Below are 19895 nucleotides of genomic sequence, written 5' to 3'. Positions count from 1 at the left end.
ACACTGTGAGGATGGTTGTTCCCTTTGGTTCCCGCCCAGTGGCACCCCTGGCCTCGCGCACCTGTGGTTTCAGGGCGCCCTGCTTCTGCCTGTGCCATGTCAGCAAGTTAGCCTGGTTGACCTTTCTCTAATACTTGATTTTTAGCTGTTTTCATTGACGGCTTTGAGTATGTGAGTGCGATGGGTTCTCAGCCCTAGGAGCGTCCACCTGATGCTCAGAACTTAGTGTGTGGTTCACAGAGCCCGTGGTCCCGGGCGCTTGCGCAGACCCGGTGAAGAGCTGCTGCGCCGAAGGCTCCCAGCGGTCGAGCGGGCTCCGGGCAGCTGCGGAGGCTCGGCTGACCTGGGGCTGGGGGCCGCGGCGGGAACCACATTGCCTGTCATGTGCTCTCATCCCACCTCTTCCTGGGACCAGCTCCCGCAGCCGAGGGGGCTGCGTGGACGCTGCAAGGAGAGGCTGGAGGTGCACGTGGGGTCTTTCTTGCCTCCTTCTTTGGAGGAGCAGCTTGCTGGGGAGCCGAGACCCCAGGGACTGGCCCCATTTCACATGCCAGCCCCAAGGGGGTCGCCCCTTTAGACAGGCTGCCCGGGGCCGGTGGTGTGAGCACCCCTCTCCGCAGCCCTGGTGACTTAGGAGCTGGGGCACAGGGCCAGTGTCTCTTCACGGAGGCGGCAGGAGCCCACGGCCACGAGGGCCTGACCCCGAACCTCTAGCCCTGATGTGGGTCGTGGATTTGTAAGAAAGTGGTGACCTGAGTAGATCAGAGGCGGTCGAGGCTGTGCCATCTGTGCCTGTGGCTCTTTGCGGGGAGGGTTCCATCGCTGGCCCCTTGGGTGGGCTGCGAGAGCAGGCAGCAGAGGGCCCGCTTCTGGGCGTGAACCTGATTTCCCGCCCCGCCTCCCCCATACTCTCCAGCCCGCCTCCTTGGCACTCGGGGTGGGCTGGTAAAGTGTGGCTGCCTTTGGGGAGCCCCCCAGGTGGTGCAGGCCACCCTCTGGGTCTGCCTGCTGTTGGTGTCCCGGTAAGCCTTTAGCTGGAGAGCCTGTGGCCCTGACCATGCACCTGGCCGACCGAGTGGGGGCAGGGCCCGCGGCAGCCGACGGCAGCAGGCGCCCGCCCAGCGCTCCTGCGCGTGCATGGTGATGGTGGGGTGCTGACCGGGAGGAGGCCCAAACCAGCTGTCGGGGGGCTCCCGCCTGCAGGGCCCGCTAGCTGCATGGGGGGTGCAGCCCTCTTGGTCGAGCGCTCGCTGTCTGCCAGGCCCTGCACCAGCACCCGTGAGGTAGGTGGTCTTGCGCTTGCTCAGAGGCAGTGCAAGTACACAGGGTTGGAGTCACCTGGCCCAGCCTTCCTGGCAGCCTGGAGCAGGGCCGCTCTCTGCCTCTGTCCCCAGCAGGAGCTCCATGACCTGGCTGATCAGTGCCAGAGTCCGGGCTCCACCCTCAACCCTCCGAGTCTCTGAGGTGGAGACCCAGCAGTCATACACGTTCTAGAGAAGCTGCCTGGGTGGCTTCGGGTCCGAGAGGGCTAGCAGCTGGCTGTCCTGCACAGCGCCCGGGAACCCAGCGGCGCTCAGCAAATGCCATCTGCGGGGTCGGAGGACCCTGTGCCTGGGCACGCACATGGGACGGGCCCAAGCCTGGCTGTGCAGGCCAGGTGGGGGCCACTTGGGGAGGAAGGCCCCAGAGGCGACCGGGCAGGAGGCATGCAGGCTCTGTGGTGGGGACAGAAGGGGCGAGGCCCGCCCGCTGGCGCCCCCCAGCGCCCCCACGCCAGGCCGAGCCTCCGCTTTTCCCTGGGCCCAGTGGGCAGCTGTAAGATGTTGGAGTGGGAGCGGGTCGATGTGGCTTGCCTGTCTCGTATCTGACTCACCGTGTACTCTTCTTGAATCCCTCAGGGAATGTCAGTTCATTCAGAGGGGAATCTTAGCCTGCAGTCGCCTGGGACCTGCTGACACTTCCTAGTAGTTTAAAGGGACAGCTCCATTTAAAACTCTCACCTGCTGCCTTACTTTTTCGCTTTATGGAAGATTTTCTCTAGCTGAGTCTGAATCAGGTGGATTACGCTTTGTGGGGTCGGGGGAGGCGGAGCAGGGCGGCCCCGAGATGCCATTTGACCGTGTCTCTCCCCCACCCCCGCCCCCGCCCGGCATTTAGGACGCCAGCAGGGAGGGCAGCAAGGCCTGCAAGAGCCACAAGACGACCAAGGAGCACCGGGAGCGGCCGCGCAAGGACTCGGAGAGCAAGGGCCCCTCCAAGGAGCCGGAGCGCGAGCAGCCCAGGAGCACCAAGGACGCCGCGCGGAAGCTGGGCGAGGGCCGGCCGCCCAAGGAGGAGAAGGCCCCGCCGCCCAAGGCCGCGTTCAAGGAGCCCAAGATGGCACTAAAGGAGACCAAACTGGAGAGCATGTCCCCCAAGGGCGGGCCGCCCCCGCCGCCCCCCGCCAAGTCTTCCAGCAAGCGGCCGGCCGCTGCCGACTCGCCCAAGCCCAGCGCCAAAAAGCAGAAGAAGAGCAGCTCCAAGGGGTCGCGGAGCGCCCCCGGCACCTCGCCCCGCACCTCGTCTTCCTCCTTCTCGGACAGAAAGCCGGCCAAGGACAAGGGCAGCGCCAAAGGGGAGAAGGTCAAGGCCGAGAGCGAGCCCAGGGAGGTGAAGAAGCCCCCGGAGGTGGAGGAGTCCAACTCTGAGGACGAGGCCTCCTTCAAGACAGAGGTGAGGCGGCTCCTTCCTGCCCCGCACCCCGTCCTGTCCTCCCCCGGCTCCGAGCCGCCCCGCGTTAGACGAGGATACAGGGGTCCCCAGCCTCCACTTGCTCCTGTAGCTTTGGGCAAGCCTCTACAGCTCGCTAAGCCTCAGTTTCCCCTCCTGTCGGGGTGACAGGCCTGCCCCGTGAGAACCCTGTGGAGGCGGTCCCCGGGATGGATGGTTCTGGGAGAGCACGGTAGTGTGAGCCCTGGATCCAGAGCTCTCTTCCTTGGGCAGCCCCTGCATGGGCCATGCTTTAGGTGGCTTCTCTGGGGTCCGGTGGGCCATCGTGTCTCGCTGTTGCCCCTTCCCTGGCCAGCACAGGGCCAGTCTGCCAGGGAGCTCACTCCCTCCACGGGTGGGGCATCCCCGTGTCTTCGTCCCACTCTCCCAGTCTGGAAGGTTAACGCGGGCCCCTGCGCCTCGCTCCCTCCCTTCCCACCTGGCTGGTGGGGTCCGAGCCTCCGCGCCCTCCCACCTGCCTGCTCCTGCACGCACAGCTCGGCTGCGGGGCTCTCATGTCGGCAGGCTCGTTTCCTGAGCGTGGGCTGGGGGCGCCCGGTCACCATGAGAGGCTCTGGGCTCCTCCTGCAGCACCTCTCCAGTGGCCCTCGGAGTTGCCGTCAGAGATGCTTGAGCCACAGAGGAGCAGTCGCCAGCTTGTGACTAGGAGGCCAGACCTCACTGGGGCCTCGGGTGGCGGTGTCAGCTCTGAGTGTTGTGTTTGGCGTTAGTGATCAGAGAACAGGTGTGTGGATGGATGGATGAGTGATTGATCTCCACACCTCTGTCACCTGCCCTGGCCCTCGGTGGCCATCTGCGGTTTCTAAATCCTCATTCTCTCAAAGGCGGAAGCCTTGCCTCCAGCACTGCCTCCTGGGCCTCCATGGTGACTTTGAGGGGGGTTCCCAGAGAGTGAGCCAGGGGTGGTTTGTGTCCACAGCGCTGATGTCATGAGCATGTGGCTTCCAGGGGACACCCCGTTGGAGGCAACAGTGCTGGCTGGGCCAGATGATTCGGCCCATGGGTAATAGTGTGTCCCACTGGCTTAGGGACACGTGGGACTGGCCAGTGCTTCTCGGTCAGGCACACTGTCTGACGGTGAGCCTGAAGGTGGCAGGACCCCCGCAGATCCAGGGCCATCTCAGTAGCCCACTCAGCTGCTGGAGGACTTTCTTTGGGTGCTTCGTAGCGCCCTGGTCTGTCGCCTCCATCTGCTCAGAACCCAGAGCTCTGGGCTGGTGCCCTTTCCTCCTGTCCACCCCAGGCGTGGCCTTCCTGCGCCCGAGGCTGGTCTCCCTGCGTTGGGAAGAGGTGGAGGCCTCTGCTGAGGCCCGCCCAAGCTGGTGCCTGGGTGCTGGCTTCCACGTTGGCGCCCTCCTGTGATCGTCCTGAGCACCTGGGACGCTCTGCGGCAGGCTTCCTCCCCCGGGCCCTGCTGTGCAGAGCGGGCCTGCTGAACAGTGGTGTCTGTGGCCTTGGGCGCTGCGACCAGAGACTGGAGTTGCTCAAGGAAGCCTGGGTGTCTCTTGGCTGAAGAGGCACGTCTAATGGCCTGAGACACTTCTGAACAACGAGCCGTAGCCACTCGAGGTCCCTCAGGATGCCTGGGGGCCTCTAGGCCTGCTGGACGGTGACTCACTGACATTCCCCAGCCCTGGGACCTTGGCAAGGCACAGACGTCTGTGGTGGAGGAGGCGAGACAGCCTTCTAGACCCGGGCCTCCCCAGCCTCTCTAGAGCGTCTCAGGCCGTCCCACCCTGGAGGCCACGTGGAGCACCACCACCGGAAAGCCCTGACCACCACGCCGAACCTGAGTCACTTCCTCCCCGGGGCCCACAGACGTGTCCAGAAACCTGGTTGTCCGAGTCCCCGGGCCAGCTCCCCAGCTCCTCAGCCTCCTTCTCTGTGGTCTCCTTGGCCGGGGGACAGTCCTGAACCACACAGCCCATTCAGGCCCGGGCCCAGGAGTGCTGGGAGCACGGCAGGCCCCTCCGCCCTCCGTCTGGACGCTCTGGTGGCCGGAGCATGGGGACGCTTTGGCAGTGCGCACAGCGACCCGTCGTGGGCCTTCTGACTCACTGCCTCCAGGCTCTTTTGGCCGAAACGGTTTCTGGATCCTCTTCCCCTTCCTACCCCTCGGATTTGTGTGGAAGGAACAGCGACAGGTGCGTCTGAGGAGCTCTGACCTGCTCTGTCGAGGACAGTGCTCACGCTCACCTGCCCTGGTGCAGGGCCCGGGCTGGCGTGACTCCCACTTCCAGAGTCGCTGAGCCAAGCCCGCACACCGGGTGCCGCCTCCCCCGGGAGTGAGAGCATGCGTGGAGGTGCCAGGCGGGACAGGCTCCTTCCTGTGCCCCGGGAAGGACAGGCCTGGCCGGGGTCTCACCACTGGGTGCTGCCATCACCCCTGCTGCCACTGTGTCAGCCGCAGACCCTGCCACTCATGCGCCTGCCCTGGAGTTCTGTCTGGGATCCGTGCCCCAGAGCGCAGAGGCTCGGTGGACGTCGACCTCCCTGGGCTGGCGGCTGGTGCGCACGCGTGCTTGGCAGAGGCCCGCAGGGCAGCTCCTTCATGGACCGGGAAACAGGCTTAGAAGCAGAGACCGCCTGGGCCAGGGGGTGAGAGAACTGGGGTCAGAACCCAGGACCCTGAGCCTGAAGAAGAACTCGGATCTGCACGCAGGAGGGGCCACGTGGCTCCAGGCCCAGCAGGCCCCTCGTTGGGGCTTGAGGGGTCACACTGGTCTGTGTGGCACCCCATAGTGGAGAGTGGTTGATGGCAACCTAGGCCAAGTTTTCTGGGGAGGTTTCCCATGGAACACCGTGTGCCCGTGTGAAGGGGCGAGTCGGGGTGTCGGCAGGGGCACGTTGGCAGGGCCTGGAGCAGGTTGGGTTAGGCCTGGGTAAGCCCTCGAGACAAGATCCCTGCAGCCCTTCAGGAGAGAGGGCCTCGGCCCCAGCAGCCTGGCCTCTCTCCGTGTCTGCTGAGTGAGGAGAGACCTGTGCCTTCCGGGGCCCCCTTTTTCCGCCTGGGGGCTGCCCTTTTTGCACAGGCCATCGGGAGGGGCTGTCCTGAGCCGCAGCGGGTCAGGGGCTCCCTTTCTGGGGTCTCTCTCCCGTGGCACAGGCCAGGACAGAGCAGATGCTGCTGAGTTCTTGCCCATCTCCTGGCCCTCCCTTCTCTAGACCAGGGAAGGTGCCCGCAGGGGCTGGTCCCCAACTGCTCAAGCTGCTCTGTTCTTCGTGACTGCACCCTGTCCGAGGACAGGCCTGGCGGCTCTGAGGTGGCTTCCAGGTGGCCGGGGCTCTGTGGCCGGCACAGATGGGCTGCTGTGTGCACCCCTGGAATAGCCTGTTGGCAGAAACCAAGGGCCTGGCGCAGACGCCGCCCCCCGTGTGGCTCAGCTCTCCCTGCGGCAGGGCGGAAGCCCTTCCCCATTCCGGTGTCTGAAGTGACGCATCTGTCCCCCAAGAGGCACAGCCCCCAGGGCACCTCACCCGCTTGTGTCCCACGGCCTCGTGTCCTAGTCTTAACTCTTACTGCCCCCTGGTGGCTGAGTTGGGGTGGCACCTGCAGAAAGGAGGATGTGACTGACTGGGTACAGTGGGGCCAGGCTCCAGTCCAGTGTGTCCTCAACTGCTTGTCACGTGCACGCTTATTTGTTGTCCCCTTGGGCACCTGGGCTGACAGCATCTCTGTGTCCTCACCTGGCCTCGGGACAGGCAGCGAGGAAACGGGCAGGAGGAGAAGCGGGTCTCTGCACCCACCTCTCCTGTGCAGACCTTTCAGCTGTTCCCTGCGGTGCACAGCCCACCCTGCCAGCTGGGGCTTCCGCCGGGGGGCAGCAGACCCATGAGCCAAGGGGCAGCCACGATGTGCCGCCCCTCCCCTGTGTCCAGAGCTCGCCCGTGCTCTGTCCTCCTGCCCAGCAAACGGGAGACCAGAGACATGCTCTGAGGCTTTTCCGGAGCTACTGGACATTTATTTTTCTGAGGAAGATGGGCCCTGAGCTAATGTGTTACCAGTCTTCCTCTTTTTGCTTGAGGAAGATTTATCCTGAGCTAGTGTTCCTCCATTTCGTATGTGAGCCGCCACAGCATGGCCGCCAACAAGTGGTGTAGGTCCGCGCCCGGGAACCAGACCTGGGCCACCGAAGCCGAGCGCGCCGAACTTAACCACCAGGCCACGGGCCAGCCCCTGGAACGACGTGAAATTTAAAGCCCCTCCCTGCGAACGAGAGGGCGTCGGTTGCGTTTCAATGCAGACCGTGGTGTCCTGGGGCTGCAGGAGGAGGCAGGCGTGGGCCGCCTGGACGGGAAGTCAGGGTCTCAGGAGCATCCAGGCTGCCCTGTGGGCCTCCGGCCAGGCTCCTTGGGGTCTGGCGCCCTTGGGACCTTTCCAATGTGGGTCTGGGGAGACCCGGCTGGGTGCCCCGCCCCTCCTCTTGGGACTGAAAGGTTCTTCTTGTCTTCTCTCCCGTTGCCCCGCCCCCCCCCCCCCCCCCCCCGCTGCGGGGTGAAGTCCGCCCAGTCGAGCCCGTCCAACTCCAGCTCCAGCTCTGACTCCAGTTCGGACTCGGACTTCGAGCCGTCTCAGAACCACAGTCAAGGTGCGTGACGAAGGGAGATGGGGAGTGTCCTCGTGGGAAGGCTTACTGCTGCCCCCCAAGCCCCCCGGAGGCCACGGGGGTGCTGGGCTTGTTAGTGACTCAGAGGGCCTCCCAAGTGATTTCCCAAACTCATTGGCTGGTGGGGGGCTCGCTGCATGCCAGAATCTCAGCACACGCCGAGTCTGTGAGCTGCGGCGCTGCCAGAGAACTCACAGCCTAGCCCAGGGTAGGAGACCGTGGGGGAGGGGGAGGATCCAGAGAGCCTGGAGCTGTCGGGGAGGGGGTGATGGGGAGAGCCTAGAGCCGTGGGGAGGGGGTGATGGGGAGGGCCTGGAGCCGTGGGGAGGGGGTGATGGGGAGGGCCTGGAGCCGTGGGGAGGGGGTGATGGGGAGGGCCTAGAGCCGTGGGGAGGGGGTGATGGGGAGGGCCTAGAGCAATGGGGGAGGGCCTAGATAGATGGGGGAGGGGGTATGGAGGGGGGCCTAGAGCTATGGGGAAGGGGGTAATGGGGGAGGGCCTGGAGCGATGAGGGAGGGGGCACCGGGGGCAGCTTCTGCTGAGGCGGAACTTGCCCTGGGCATTTCTTCAGTTTACGGCTGCTTTCCCACACTGAGCCCCAGAGACACATGTCGGTAGGTCTGTGGAGGCTCAGGGAGTCTGTGTTAAAAAGCAAAATGGAAGCAGATCACTTGACTGTCATCCAGGTGTGAGAAGTGCTGCTCCTTCTGGTGATCTTTGGTGTCTCTGGTGTCCGTCCCTGGGCCCTCAGATATGCCCCGTGCGTGTGGCAGGACCCTGGAGCTGTGCTGATGCGGTGTTGGCACTGGGGGTCAGTGGAGAAGGTCCCTTTCTGATTTGGCCCTACCCATGGCAGACACCCTCCTCCCCAGCTCCTCCAGAAGGAGGCTCATCTGGCCACCACAGTGTCATTTCCCCTGCCCGGCCCCCACTCACCCCTCCGCACTGCGTCCTAGCACAGCCGGGTGGGGCGGGAAACGCTCTGCTCCTGCTGTGTGTGTGGCTGGCCCTCGGGTCAAGGCCCCAGCAGTCTGCCTTTCTACCTTTTCCCTGCGGGGGAAGGGCATCAGGCCCACCTGGCTGCGCCAGAGCTGGGAGGACCTTTCTCAGGTCCACGGTGGGCTTGGGTGGGAGTGGGAGGCAGCCAGGCCCGCCCTCACAGGGGAAGCATTTCTGCTGGCACACTGGACTGCGAGTCTCCCCCCACAGCCTGGAATCCTCTTTTGAGGGTTGGGGAGCGCTGGGGGAGGGGATCGTATTGGGGGGGGTCTGGCCTGCAATTCAGCTGCGCAGCCGCCAAGGGGGCTGGGGTGCTTGAAGCCCACACTCTCTCCAAGGGTTCTTATCTACGGGGAAGGGAGGGGGAACCTGCCGAAGCAGGATCACATGACCAAGGTAATTGAGGGCTTTGTGTCCCTCTGTTGCCTTGGTAACAGGAATATAAACCAAGATGCCGTCTGTAGGGGACTGGAACCGTGTGCCTCCGGAGAAAGGGGAGGACGGGGGGCCAGGGGCAGCGGAGGGGGTTGCTGAGGGGCTAGGCAGGCCTGAGTAGGGGCGCAGACTGGTCGGGGGATTCTGTGGCCCCGGCTCCGGCCTCCTCACCCTCGCCGGCCAGGGCTGGCTCGTGCTGGCTCTGGGCAGAGGCTCTGATCTCCGCACCCACAGCAGAGGGGGCTGCTCCTCTGGCTTTGGCGATGGAGGGGGCCTGTGGTCTTGCCGGGGCCCAGGGGCCAGAGGCCTGCGAACAGGGCCAGGAGGGAGGGGGGCGTGGGGGGAGTCAGAGGGTCCTAAGAAAGGGGGCCGCCACGGGGGCAGTTGTTGGAGATGGCCGGCAGGCCCCACCTGGCCAGAGGGACCTCCGAGGTGGGTCTGCGTGGCTGTGTTTCAGGGGTTACGGTGTCGAGCAGCTCCGTGTGGCCCTGGGGCTGGAGGGGGCCCTGTGAGACTCAGACAGATCTGTAACCCCCCCCGACCCCCCCGCAGGGCCCCTGCGCTCCATGGTGGAGGACCTGCAGTCCGAGGAGTCCGACGAGGACGACTCTTCGTCAGGCGAGGAGGCTGCCGGCAAGACGAACGCAGGACGGGACTCCAGGTGCCGGGCCGGGCCGAGCGGGCGTGGGGGCGAGCCGGGGCCGCACACGAGTGTCCCTGGCGGATGGCGCTGCGCGTGGGCGTGAAGGGGGCCTGGGGACCGTGCGTTCTCTCCTTTTCGGTGAAGCCGAGGGGCCTCAGGTGGCATCCGTCCTCCTGTTGCTGGAAGGGGCGGGGAGAGAAGCCCGGTCACTGTCAGCGAAGGGGCGAGGCAGTGCCCCGCAGCCTGGGGGCCCGTCCTGGTCCGAGGCGTGTGGCAGGGGGCCTGGTTCCTCTGCTCTTGGACCAGGGGACCTTTTCCCCCTTCCCCACATTTGTGGCATGGGACGAGGACAGACTCTGAGAGCTGTCTAGTGACCCGCAGACACCCCAGCCTGGGGAGCAGCCATGGCCACCCCTGGCCTGGGGAAGGCAGAGCGTGGCCTTTCCCCAGGGTGGAGTGAACCGACGTGCCTCCTTCGGACACCTCCAGGTCCCCAGCCCCTCAGAGTGGGCCCACTTCAGGGACAGCTGTGCTGTCACCCTCCAGCCCGGAGCAGGTACTGGCCTGGGCCCTGGACCCTGCGGTGTGGGCAGACACGGGGTCCGCAGCCCTGTCGGGATGCAGCCCCCTCCTCTTGCTGAGGCCAGGGCCTCTGGGCTCAGTGACTCCCCTCTAAGGCGGCCGGTCATGGGTGCCAGGGGCTGGGGGCCTCAGGGGCTCACGGGCGCTCTGTGTTAGTGTGGCCCATGAAACCCAGCACTCTGGCATGGGGAGAGTCCCTCGCGAGCTTCCCTCCGCACACGCCAGCTCTCTCTGGGGCCGAGGGTGGGGACGGCGACCTCGCTGTGGAGGGAGCAGGGGGAGTGCCCGGGACAGGATGGCGCTCCCCGCCCTGTTCGGTGCTGGCCACGTTCAGGGTGGACTCCTGCTTAGACACCAGGAGTAGGCAGCCGAGAGGATTGGCAGACGTGCTCCCATCTTCTGCCCCGGGTGGGCCTCCTGGGCACTGCGTCCATCGTCAGGGAAGGGGCCACACAGGCCTCGATGTTGGTGCTGCGGCTGCTCTGTGAGCTGCAGAGCCCCACCTCGTCCTGGGCTGCCACCTGGGGAGGCCCAGAGTCTGCCATGGCCCCACTGCCCCCACTGCCACCTGCTGGCCCCGGGGAAGAGGGGGAATGAGGGGTGCGCAGGGCGGTGAGCCACGCCTGGGCCCCGCTGACGCAGTCACATCACCTGGGCAACAAGGGGACAGACGCCTGCCTTTGCCCAGAGTGATCCGGGGCCGGGCGGTCGGGGAGAGAGCCTCGTGCTCGTTGTGGAAGAAGGTTTCCAGGGGGCCGGACACCCTTGACCTTGGGGGAGAAGACAGGAGCCCTGAGGGCGGGGGCCCTGGCCCTGTGTTCACAGCGAGGCCTGTTTCTGGCAAAAGGGGAGAGGCGGCGAGGCGGGGTCCGCCCTCTTGGTGTGTCGAGAAGTGGCATCGTCAGGGCTCCCCTCTCTGGATCAAGCCCCCAGTGTCCCCGAGGGACTGGGGATCCCAGACGGAGACTCTCCCCGAGTGTGTCGTGTGTGGCCAGCCCCCAGGGGAGCAGGGGGAAGGCAGGGCCGTTCCAGCTTTGGGGGGGCTGTAGGGGGTTTTGCTCCCTCTCCCACGCCCCCTTGCTGTGCCACGGAAGCTTCTGGAAGAAGCTGAAAGAAACAAGCCAACATGTTTTGTGCAGTCTGGGATGGTGTGAGAAGTGGGACTGCAAGACAGAGGGACTTTGGGCGAGGGTGATCGCGCCCTCCCCTCCCGCGACAGCAGTGGCCTTTGTTATTGCGTGAGAGCCCATCCTCGCGTAGTTTTCTCAGTGATCTCATTTGACAGCTGAGGAAACGGAGGCAGAGGTGGAGGACCTGTCCGGTGCCCTGCCCAGGGAGGTTTGACCCCGAGCCGCCACAGACACACCAGTCAGGGCCCCCAGGTGGGGACCAGCCCCCGAGGGCGCTGATGCTCCTGGCTGCGGCCAGCTGGCGTGGGAACTGCCCTTCCACTCAGTGACCTGCGGGCAGAAGCGCATTAAGGGAGCGAGACCCAGCAGCCCTCGTCTGACTTGCAGGGGCATCACGCCCTGCTGCTGTGGCCCCGAGAGACCCTCCCAGGGTGACAGGAGCCCACAGGCCCCCGCACAGCCCCTCTGAGGATGTACATGCTGCTCTTCGGGCTGTTTATCCCCAAGGGTGGCCAGACATGTCCTTGTTTCTTTAAGTCGCCAGGAGAGCCCGGCGAGTTGCTCTCCCTGGGGGAGCGTGGGACCCAGGGTGTCGGGCACCCGCTTGTCCCCCGGGCTAGGGCCAGGTGTCATGGGGTCTGTTCCAGAGCACTGTTTGCTGGCTAGGCCCCCGGGTGGCAGATGCCTGATGGGCGCCCTGTCCGCCTCCAGGTTAAGCTTCAGTGACAGCGAGAGCGACAACAGTGCCGACTCCTGCCTGCCCAGCCGCGAGCCACCTCCCCCGAAGAAACCACCCCCACCCAACAGCAAGGTGAGCCCGGGGCTGCTCAGGAGCTCGCCGGAGGAGGAGGAGGGCTCTCCGGTGGTCAGGTCCCTGCCCTCCACGTCCTGGAGGTGGGCTGAGGGGTCTCCGAGGGTCTGAGGGTCGTGGGTGCAGAGGGAGGGTGAGTGGGCCCGGGGCCACAGGCTGGCTCCGAGCCATCAGCAGCTGCTCTGGGGGGTCGGAGGGCCTCTGGTGGGCTGGGGGAGAGCGTGTGGGCAAGAGCTCAGAGCAGCCCCCGGTTCGCCTTGCAGGCGTCTGGGCGGAGGAGCCCGGAGTCCGGCAGCAAGCCTGAGAAGATCCTCAAGAGGGGCACCTACGACAAGGTGGCGGGGCTTGGGCAGGGCAGGCAGCGGGAGGGAACCCCGGGGCCCCCAGAACTGCTTGGAGCAGCCACCAGGCCCATCAAGGCCAGGCGTGCTGTGGTGCTGGCCCTGGGACTCAGGCCCCCCTCGTCCTGGGGCCCTGAGCTGAGGTGGGCGCCATAGGGCTGGGCAGTCGGGCCAAGGCCGTCTGCCACCCGCTGAGCCCGCGTCTGCCCGCAGGCCTACACGGACGAGCTGGTGGAGCTGCACCGGCGACTCATGGCGCTGCGCGAGCGCAACGTGCTGCAGCAGGTATGTGGCGGAGCCCTCGCCGTCCTGGCTGGGACACGGGTGCTCTCAGACGAGTCCCCTGGGGTGGGGCTACCTCAGCCCGCCTCCTGTCCCCTGAAGCCACCCTGCCACCACCTTCCAGATCGTGAACCTGATCGAGGAGACCGGCCACTTCAACGTCACCAACACCACCTTCGACTTTGACCTCTTCTCCCTGGACGAGACCACCGTGCGCAAGCTGCAGAGTTACCTGGAGGCGGTGGCCACATGACCCTGGGCCGGGTGCTGGGCCCCCGTCACCGGGGTTCTGGGAGGCCACGTCCGGGCCCCGCCTGCCTTCCTCTCTCTCGACTCGCCCGCCCGCAGCACTGCCTTAGCGACCGCCCTGTCCTCGGCCCACACGGCCAGCTGCACTTTCCTCGACGGCTCCCGGCCGGCCCTCCCCACCACCTGGTCGGGAGCCCTAGGGCTGAGGGGGCCCGGGCCGGCACTGCTGCTCCCCGACACTCAGGGGCCGTCACCTGGGCCCCCCTTGGAAAGCGGCTTATGTTGAAGGCAGCGCCAGGCCTCCCTCCCAAAGGGGAAGCCACGTGCCCGGTGGCGGGGGCCTCACCCGGCCTCAGGATCCTGCTCCGTGGCGGGCATGTGGCACAGTTCCACTGCCCAGGCCTCTCTGAGCAGCCGGGGTGCCACCTGCAGCCTCCCCAGATGGTTTGGAACACACCCCCCGCTGCCCCAGGACACAGAGGGCTCCGGCTGTGTGTGTGCGGCCACGGGGCCAGGCTGGGCCTCGGCTCGTCCCCCGTGGAAGCCGGACGCGGGCCCTCTGCCGGCTCTCACTGTGCTGGGACTCCGTGCTGTATAGTTGTCTCTCTATTATATATATATGTATGCACTGTAGGTACAGAGCGGGGTCCGGGGTGCGTTTCCGTGGCAGCAGTGCACGTGGGGGGTGGGGGGTGCGTAAGGCGGGACTTGTAGGTTAAGATGTCTCCTCTGGTGGTGTCGTCGGGCTGGAGGCCGAGCCGGGGCGCCAGCTGGCCCTCCGCGGGCTCGGGAGGAAGCCTCCCTCTGTGGTTCCAGGGGCGCCTCGTCCTCCGGTGAACACTACGTGGGGGCAGCAGGTCCTTGGCGCCGAGGGGCTCCGAGCTCCCGGGCTCCAGCCAGGCGCAGGCTGTGGCTCGCGTCCGCCCCGCGGTTCGGCCTCCTCCTCCCATAGGATCCTCTTCCTCCTTCCTGTTAATCGAGTCTTCGAACTTTGAACAAAATGAGCTTTTGCCAAATAAGGTGGGATCGTTGGTGGCGCTTTTTGAGGAGCGTCAGGACTGGGAGCCAGCTCGGGCGGCTGGCTGGGTCCTCCCGGGCCGCCCGCCCCTCCCCGCCCTGCAGTTCACGCCGGTCCAGAGCCCGGAGACTCGACTCCTCGCACGCCTGAAATTCTCCAAGGGCCAGGCCGTTCCTCCTTCCAGGGCCCTCCTTCCAGGGCCCGAGTGCCCTCCCAGAGTCAGCCCCCTTGGTGGGGCCCCTGGGGGCCTGTTGCTCGGGGTCTGTTCCCCCAGTCCTCCACTCAAGGCTCCTCCAGTCGCCCCCACTTTTGCCCAAACAGGATGTGGGGAGAAGGACTGGGGTCCGGAGGTGGGCTCGCCTTCTCTCCAGTCCCGTCAGCCCCTGCGCCCCCAGCTCCTGTGTTCTGACGTGGGGAGCGCCACGCTTCCCTCCCTGTGGTCCTTGGCTCTCGTGTCCCTGCTCCGATCTGTCTGTCAGGCGGACCCTGAACGCTCCGGGGGGAGGCCTGCCTCCCAGGCTCCCCCGCACTCCAGCCTGCCTGGCGAGCTCCCCAGAACTCGGGGAGGCCTCAGAGCTCTCAGGAGGCCGCCGGCACTCCTCGCCGTCTGCTCTCATTCTCTCCCAGCCCCACTGCCTTGAGGTATTAGGAAGAGGGCAGGCCTGTGTGGCAGGCTCCGTGCTGTCACTGTCCCCTTCCCCAGGCAGGCCAACAATACTCCAAAGTGGGCCCCCCTTCTTCTCTGGAAACTCTCTACGACATTGGACGGAAGGAACGGGCCTGCGGTGGGCTGCTCGGAAGGCAGCAGCTCCCTGGCACTCTGTGCTCCCAAGGGCGCTGGCCTTTTTCCTTCACAAGGATCTCCTGCGGAGGGCTGCGGTGACCCGGGCAGCCCCTGCTCCGGGGCCGGGCTCTCCCGTCTGGCCCTTCCTGCTGTCTCCAGGGCCTTCGGAAGCACCAACCCATTTCTCAGTTACCTCCTCCGGCCGGAAGGCCCCAGCGCTGTCCTCCCTCGTAGCTGCCCTGGGCCCCCCACTGGCCCGTGACCACCTGATGGACGTGCCGGGCAGCCAGGGCCCCGCTCGCAGCCGCCCCGGCTGCTCCTCCACGCCCCCCGGCTGCCCGGCAGCTGGGCCCCCGAGGGCTCTGCGGGCGCTTCCATAGGAAGGGGCCGCACTCCGTGAGTCGGCGCTTAGTGTTCAGCCCCCTGCCCCAGTGCACGTCCCTGTGTTCTGCTGTCTTTGAGCAAAGTGTAAACCGACGCCCGAAAGAGGAGGTATCGAATACCTTCCTCGCCCACAGGGGTTTTTACGAAGAATGTGTCTCACTAGGAACCAGGACACTCATCGGCCCGAGACCAACTCCTGGATAAAAGGAATAAGGAGAATCGTGTTTGTAATAAGTTACAGGATTGTTTCTGTCCTGGATTTTAAACTTTTTGTTAAATTGTGAAATTATGGAGGAGTTTTATAGAAAAAAAAAGTGAAATAAAGTCAGATGGGAAAGCAGACTTCCGCATAGAGCCTGGTGTGTCCGCTCGGTTCCTCCTGTTGTGGAGTTGGTGGAGGGAGCACCAAGAGCCGTGGGGCCCCTTGTCCCCTCTCCCTGTCCCAGATCAGTGACCGGGAAGAGAAGAAACTGCTGGGACCGAGCCTGGTGGGCAGCAGGAGTGAGGATGGGGAGTGTGAGCATGGTTGGCGTCCTGGAAGAGTAGAGATGGTGTCACCAGAAATCCGAGAGGGCGAGATGGTGGAGAATTCAGCTTCATGTCCCGCTTCTCATGGTACCTTCTTTCCTTGGAAGTGGCAGCAAGGTCTGGGTTGAAAAGCAAACTTGACTGCACAGGATGGGCGAGTGGGAGGATGGATGGATGGATGGACGGACAGATGGACGGGTGAGTGAATGGGTGGGTGAGTAATGTGGGGTAGGAGGATGGGAGGATGGAGGGATGGGTGGGTGAGAGGATGGATAGATGGAGGGATGGAATGGAAGGGTGGATGGAGGGATGGATGGATAGGTGGATTGATGGGTGGATGGATGGATGGGTGGGTGGATGGATGGATGGGTGAGTGGGTAAGTGGGAAGATGGATGGGTGAGCAGGAGATAGATGGGTGGGTAGGTGGATGATAGACAGATGGATAGGAAAATGTGGGAAAAGATACTATTTGACGGGAGCCAGGCTTCCCATCTGCCGGTTTCCCCTGGTGGGTTTTGCTCTGGACTCTGGCAGAGCTGAGTGAACCTCAAGGAGACAAAGCTCTCGCGGGCCCCATTTAAAGCAGCTCTGTCCACTCTGTGGGCTCTGGTCCCACTGGAGGAGAGGAGTCCCATTCCTGAGTGGTCAGAGTTGCAGGTCACTACCCTCTGGCTGCCTGACCTACGAGTGCTGCACCTAATTAAGATCCCTTGGTCACTCGGCAGCTGGGAGACGAGTGGCCATGCCAGGGTGCTCAGGGGTGGTTCCTCTCCATTCTGGTCGTAGCCACAAATTCCACTTCCAGCATCAGGGTTGTGGCCCCCCTTGCCCATGGCTTTCCTACCAGAGAGAGAGTCTCGCGTCTTTTGGGACAGTCTCCGGAATGAGCTCCTAAAGTAGGGACACAGTGAAAGAGGGTCTAGAGTGGCTCCCACAGTTCCCGGAGCCCCACGATGCAGTGGAAGGACTACTTGCCATGTTAAAAATACAACGGGGCTCAGTCCAGGCCAGGCGCTGTGCTAACAATGACCTCACAGACTCCACAACCAATTGGTGGATGAGGTTGGCTCTGCTGTCAGGATCCGCATCGACAGATGAAGGAACGGCATTGAAGAGCTGACCTGCCTAAAACACTACAGCCAGTAGGCGCATTTCCGAGACTCGAGCCCGGGTATGTGTTGTTGTTGCTTGTGACAGTCAGAATTTATTTGCATCTGCCCACATAATTACCCCTTGTAATTACTCCTCCTTTCTTTCCATGGTTCCTCCTGGGATCATTGTCCTGAAGCCTGAAGGATTCTCATTAGTAGTTCATTTAGTGCAGTGATGAATTCGCTCCACTTCTGCTCATCCAGAAACACCTTCATTTCATCTTTATCTTTTTTTTTTTTTAAGATTGGCACCTGAGCTAACATCTATTGCCAATCTTTTGGGTTTTTTTCCTTCTTCTCCCCAAAGCCCCTCCAGTACATAGCTGTATATTATAGTTGTGGTCATCTTTATCTTGTAAGGATATTTTCGCTAGGCATAGAATTCTGGATTGGCAGGAATTTCCTTCCAGCACTTTCCAAGCTCAGTCCATCATCTTCCGGCTGCCATTGTTTCCACTGAGCAGTCAACCGTTAAGTTTCGTTGCTGCCCCTTTCAGGATAATGTCTCTTTCATCTCCTTTTCTTTTTGCCTTTTAGTCGGAAACAGCTTCATACGTTTTGGCGATTTGTTTCTTTTATCAGTGGCATCTCTGTCCCTTTTAAATGTTTCTTCAAACCTTAAATTTATATTTTGCTGACGCATGCACAAGTCCAAGGTTCCAGTCTCTGTGTCTGAACAAGGCATAGCTCCTCTCACAAATGGTGGCAAACATACACGCTTTTTCCTTAATATATTTTAGAGTTCGTTCCAAGTTAGTCTGCTGTGTAAATGCACCATAACTTACATCACTAGTCTTACTGGTGGGCACTTCACCGCTTTCCCTCATTCACTTCCGTGACACCACAACTACGTGCGTGCAGGTGTGTGGCTGGATCTATAAGCAATGGCTTTGGCAATGGACTTGCCTGTTTTTTCTATTGGGTTTCCTGGTGTTTGCATTTTCAGGAGCTTGTTCTGGAATATGAAATGTAACCTTTGCAATGTATTGTATTTCCCCGGTTTGTATTTCGGTTTCGTTTATGGCGTTTCCCCTCATGCTGAAGTCTTATATTTTTACGTATTAAGCTTTTTTGGGTTTTTTTCAACAGCTTTTGGGTTCTTATTCCTTGTCTAGGATGATCAAAAAAAAAAAAAAAACAGTTCTCTGATGGTTTCTCCCAGGAAGTTAATATTTTTCCTTTTTCTTCCCTCCCTCCCTTTTTTTCTTTCTCACCTTTCAATTTGTTCCATCTGGAATTTATTTTGCTGTGAGGTAGGGCCCCCATCTTATTTCTGTAATAGCTACACAAGGCAATCCACCCCCATTTATGGAATAATCTGTCTTTCCTCCACTTATTTGAAAGGCCGTCTTTGTTGCATTTACTCAGTTCCCATGTACGTTTGTGTCTGACCCTGCATGTCTGTAGATGCCCTATCTCTGGGCCTTCAATGACCACTGCTTTGTAATTTGCATACTATCTGGTGGGGTGGGTCCCCCAGCATCCTTCTTAAATTTCCCAGATATTCTTCCATGTTTGTTTTCCCATATGACCTAATCAGCTTAAGTTTTAGAACATTTTTCTTTATCTCGTTGTGCTGAAGTTTCACGTTAACATTCTGTTTTTAATTCCAATTTTTAAAAATGTATCCTGGCTGGCGTTTGGTGGGGTCCTGGAAAAGTCTCAGCCGTTATCTCTTCAGATGCCGCCTCTCCTCCTTCTGGACGTCCTACGACGTCGGTTGGAACCTCCGGGGTTCACGTTTCAGATCTCCAACCACCTCCCATTATGCGTGTGTTACACCTTCTGTAACGGTCCCACAGCTCTTGGATATTCTGTTCCTTTTTCTTTTTTCTTAAGTCTCTCTTTCAGTCTTTCTTCTCTTTGTTTTCCAGTTTGGAAGGATTCTATTGACATATCTTCAAGCCCCCCGATTATTTCCTCAGCCACCTCCAGTCCACTGAGGAGCCCACCGAAGGCATCTTTGTTTCTGTGACGTGTTCTTGATCTGCAGCGTCTCCTTTTGATTCTTTCTTAGCGTTTCCACCTCCCTGTTTACCTTGCCCACCTGTCCTTGCGTGCCGTCCAGGAGGGCCCGCAGTGCATTCATCATAGTCCTTTTAGGTTGATGATTCCAAATCTCTGCCCCATCCGGCTCTGGTTCTGATGCTCACTGTTTCCTCAGACTGTTTTTCGCCTTTTCACACGTCTTGTCATTTTTTGTCGGAAGCTACACGTGATATCCTGGGTAAAAGGAACTGAGGTAAACGGGCCTCTCTGGTGAGATTAGATGGTTCTCTGGCTCAGAGTGAGTCTGCATTCACAGTTTGCTGCAGCTGCAGGGGTCCTAAGCTAAGACTTCTTCAGGAGTCCTTGTTTTCATCTCCTGAGCTCTGCGACCTTCACAAGTGCTGCTCAGCTTTTTTTTTTTTTTTTTCCACCTTTAGCTGAGAGGTAGGCTGGAGAGGGCTGGGGCTGAGTGCTTCCTTCCCCGGGTCAGTTAAGCTCTGAGAAACCCCACTTCAGTCAGGCTCCCGTAGAATAGTTTCCCTTGCGGGCAGGCCTTTGTCAAGGAGAACAGAACACTCGGGACGTCTTTCCCGAAAGTTACTCTCCCCGCGTCCTGCCAGAAGCTCCAGAGAGTCTGTCTCAGATCTTCACCGTGAGGACATGGTGGGGCTCCTGGAGGGAAAACTCACAACCGTGTGCACCCCACTCCCCCCACCCCCACAGGCTGGGTCTCCAGAGAGTCCAGAAATTAATCGATTGTCCCTCACAGCAGTGCTGGCTCCAGCGGGGGCTTCTGCTCCCAGTGAGCGTGAATCCTTCCCTCTCTGCACCCACCGCTCTCCCATTTTGGGGGTAGTGCTTTGCTCTGTGACCTCACTTCTCTGATGGGTCTAGGAAGAGCTGTCCATTTCCAGTTTTGCAGCATCTTTCTCGTGAGGATGGAAGTGATGACTTCCACGCCCTTGACCTGTCAGGCCGTCAACCACTCTATCCAACTCCCCGTGTTTACTTCTCAGGTGCGATTTCCTGGTGTTTCTCCAAGGAAATGGCTCTGTTTCCCTGGCTCTAAGTTCTTCTGTGTCCAGCCTCTCCTGAGAGAGCCGTGCTCTCTGTCTGAGCCACAGAGGCCCTGCTCTGAAGCGCGAGCACGTCTGCGAGCTAATTCTTCTCTTCTATGGGGGTTGGCTGCAG

General features: G+C 61.8%; 1 protein-coding gene across 2 annotated transcripts in view; it reads left to right on the top strand.

The window, feature by feature from the left end:
* The window catches only part of MLLT1 (MLLT1 super elongation complex subunit), a 58038-nt gene extending 42661 nt beyond the window's left edge, over positions 1-15377 (top strand). For both annotated transcript variants that reach the window (XM_023644566.2, XM_023644564.2), the window contains 7 exons: positions 2158-2712; positions 7271-7358; positions 9364-9472; positions 11878-11977; positions 12241-12312; positions 12532-12603; positions 12725-15377. In XM_023644566.2, coding sequence (XP_023500334.1) covers positions 2158-2712; positions 7271-7358; positions 9364-9472; positions 11878-11977; positions 12241-12312; positions 12532-12603; positions 12725-12853 — 1125 coding nt within the window. In that variant the 3' untranslated portion in view covers positions 12854-15377. The remainder of the gene's footprint in view (positions 1-2157; positions 2713-7270; positions 7359-9363; positions 9473-11877; positions 11978-12240; positions 12313-12531; positions 12604-12724) is intronic.
* The last annotated feature ends 4518 nt before the right edge of the window (positions 15378-19895 follow it).

This window comes from Equus caballus, chromosome 7 (assembly GCF_041296265.1).
Source record: "Equus caballus isolate H_3958 breed thoroughbred chromosome 7, TB-T2T, whole genome shotgun sequence".
NCBI classification, from domain to species: domain Eukaryota; kingdom Metazoa; phylum Chordata; class Mammalia; order Perissodactyla; family Equidae; genus Equus; species Equus caballus.
The sequence above is the reverse complement of the archived record's forward strand: the minus strand, read 5'-3'. Positions and strand labels throughout refer to the sequence as shown.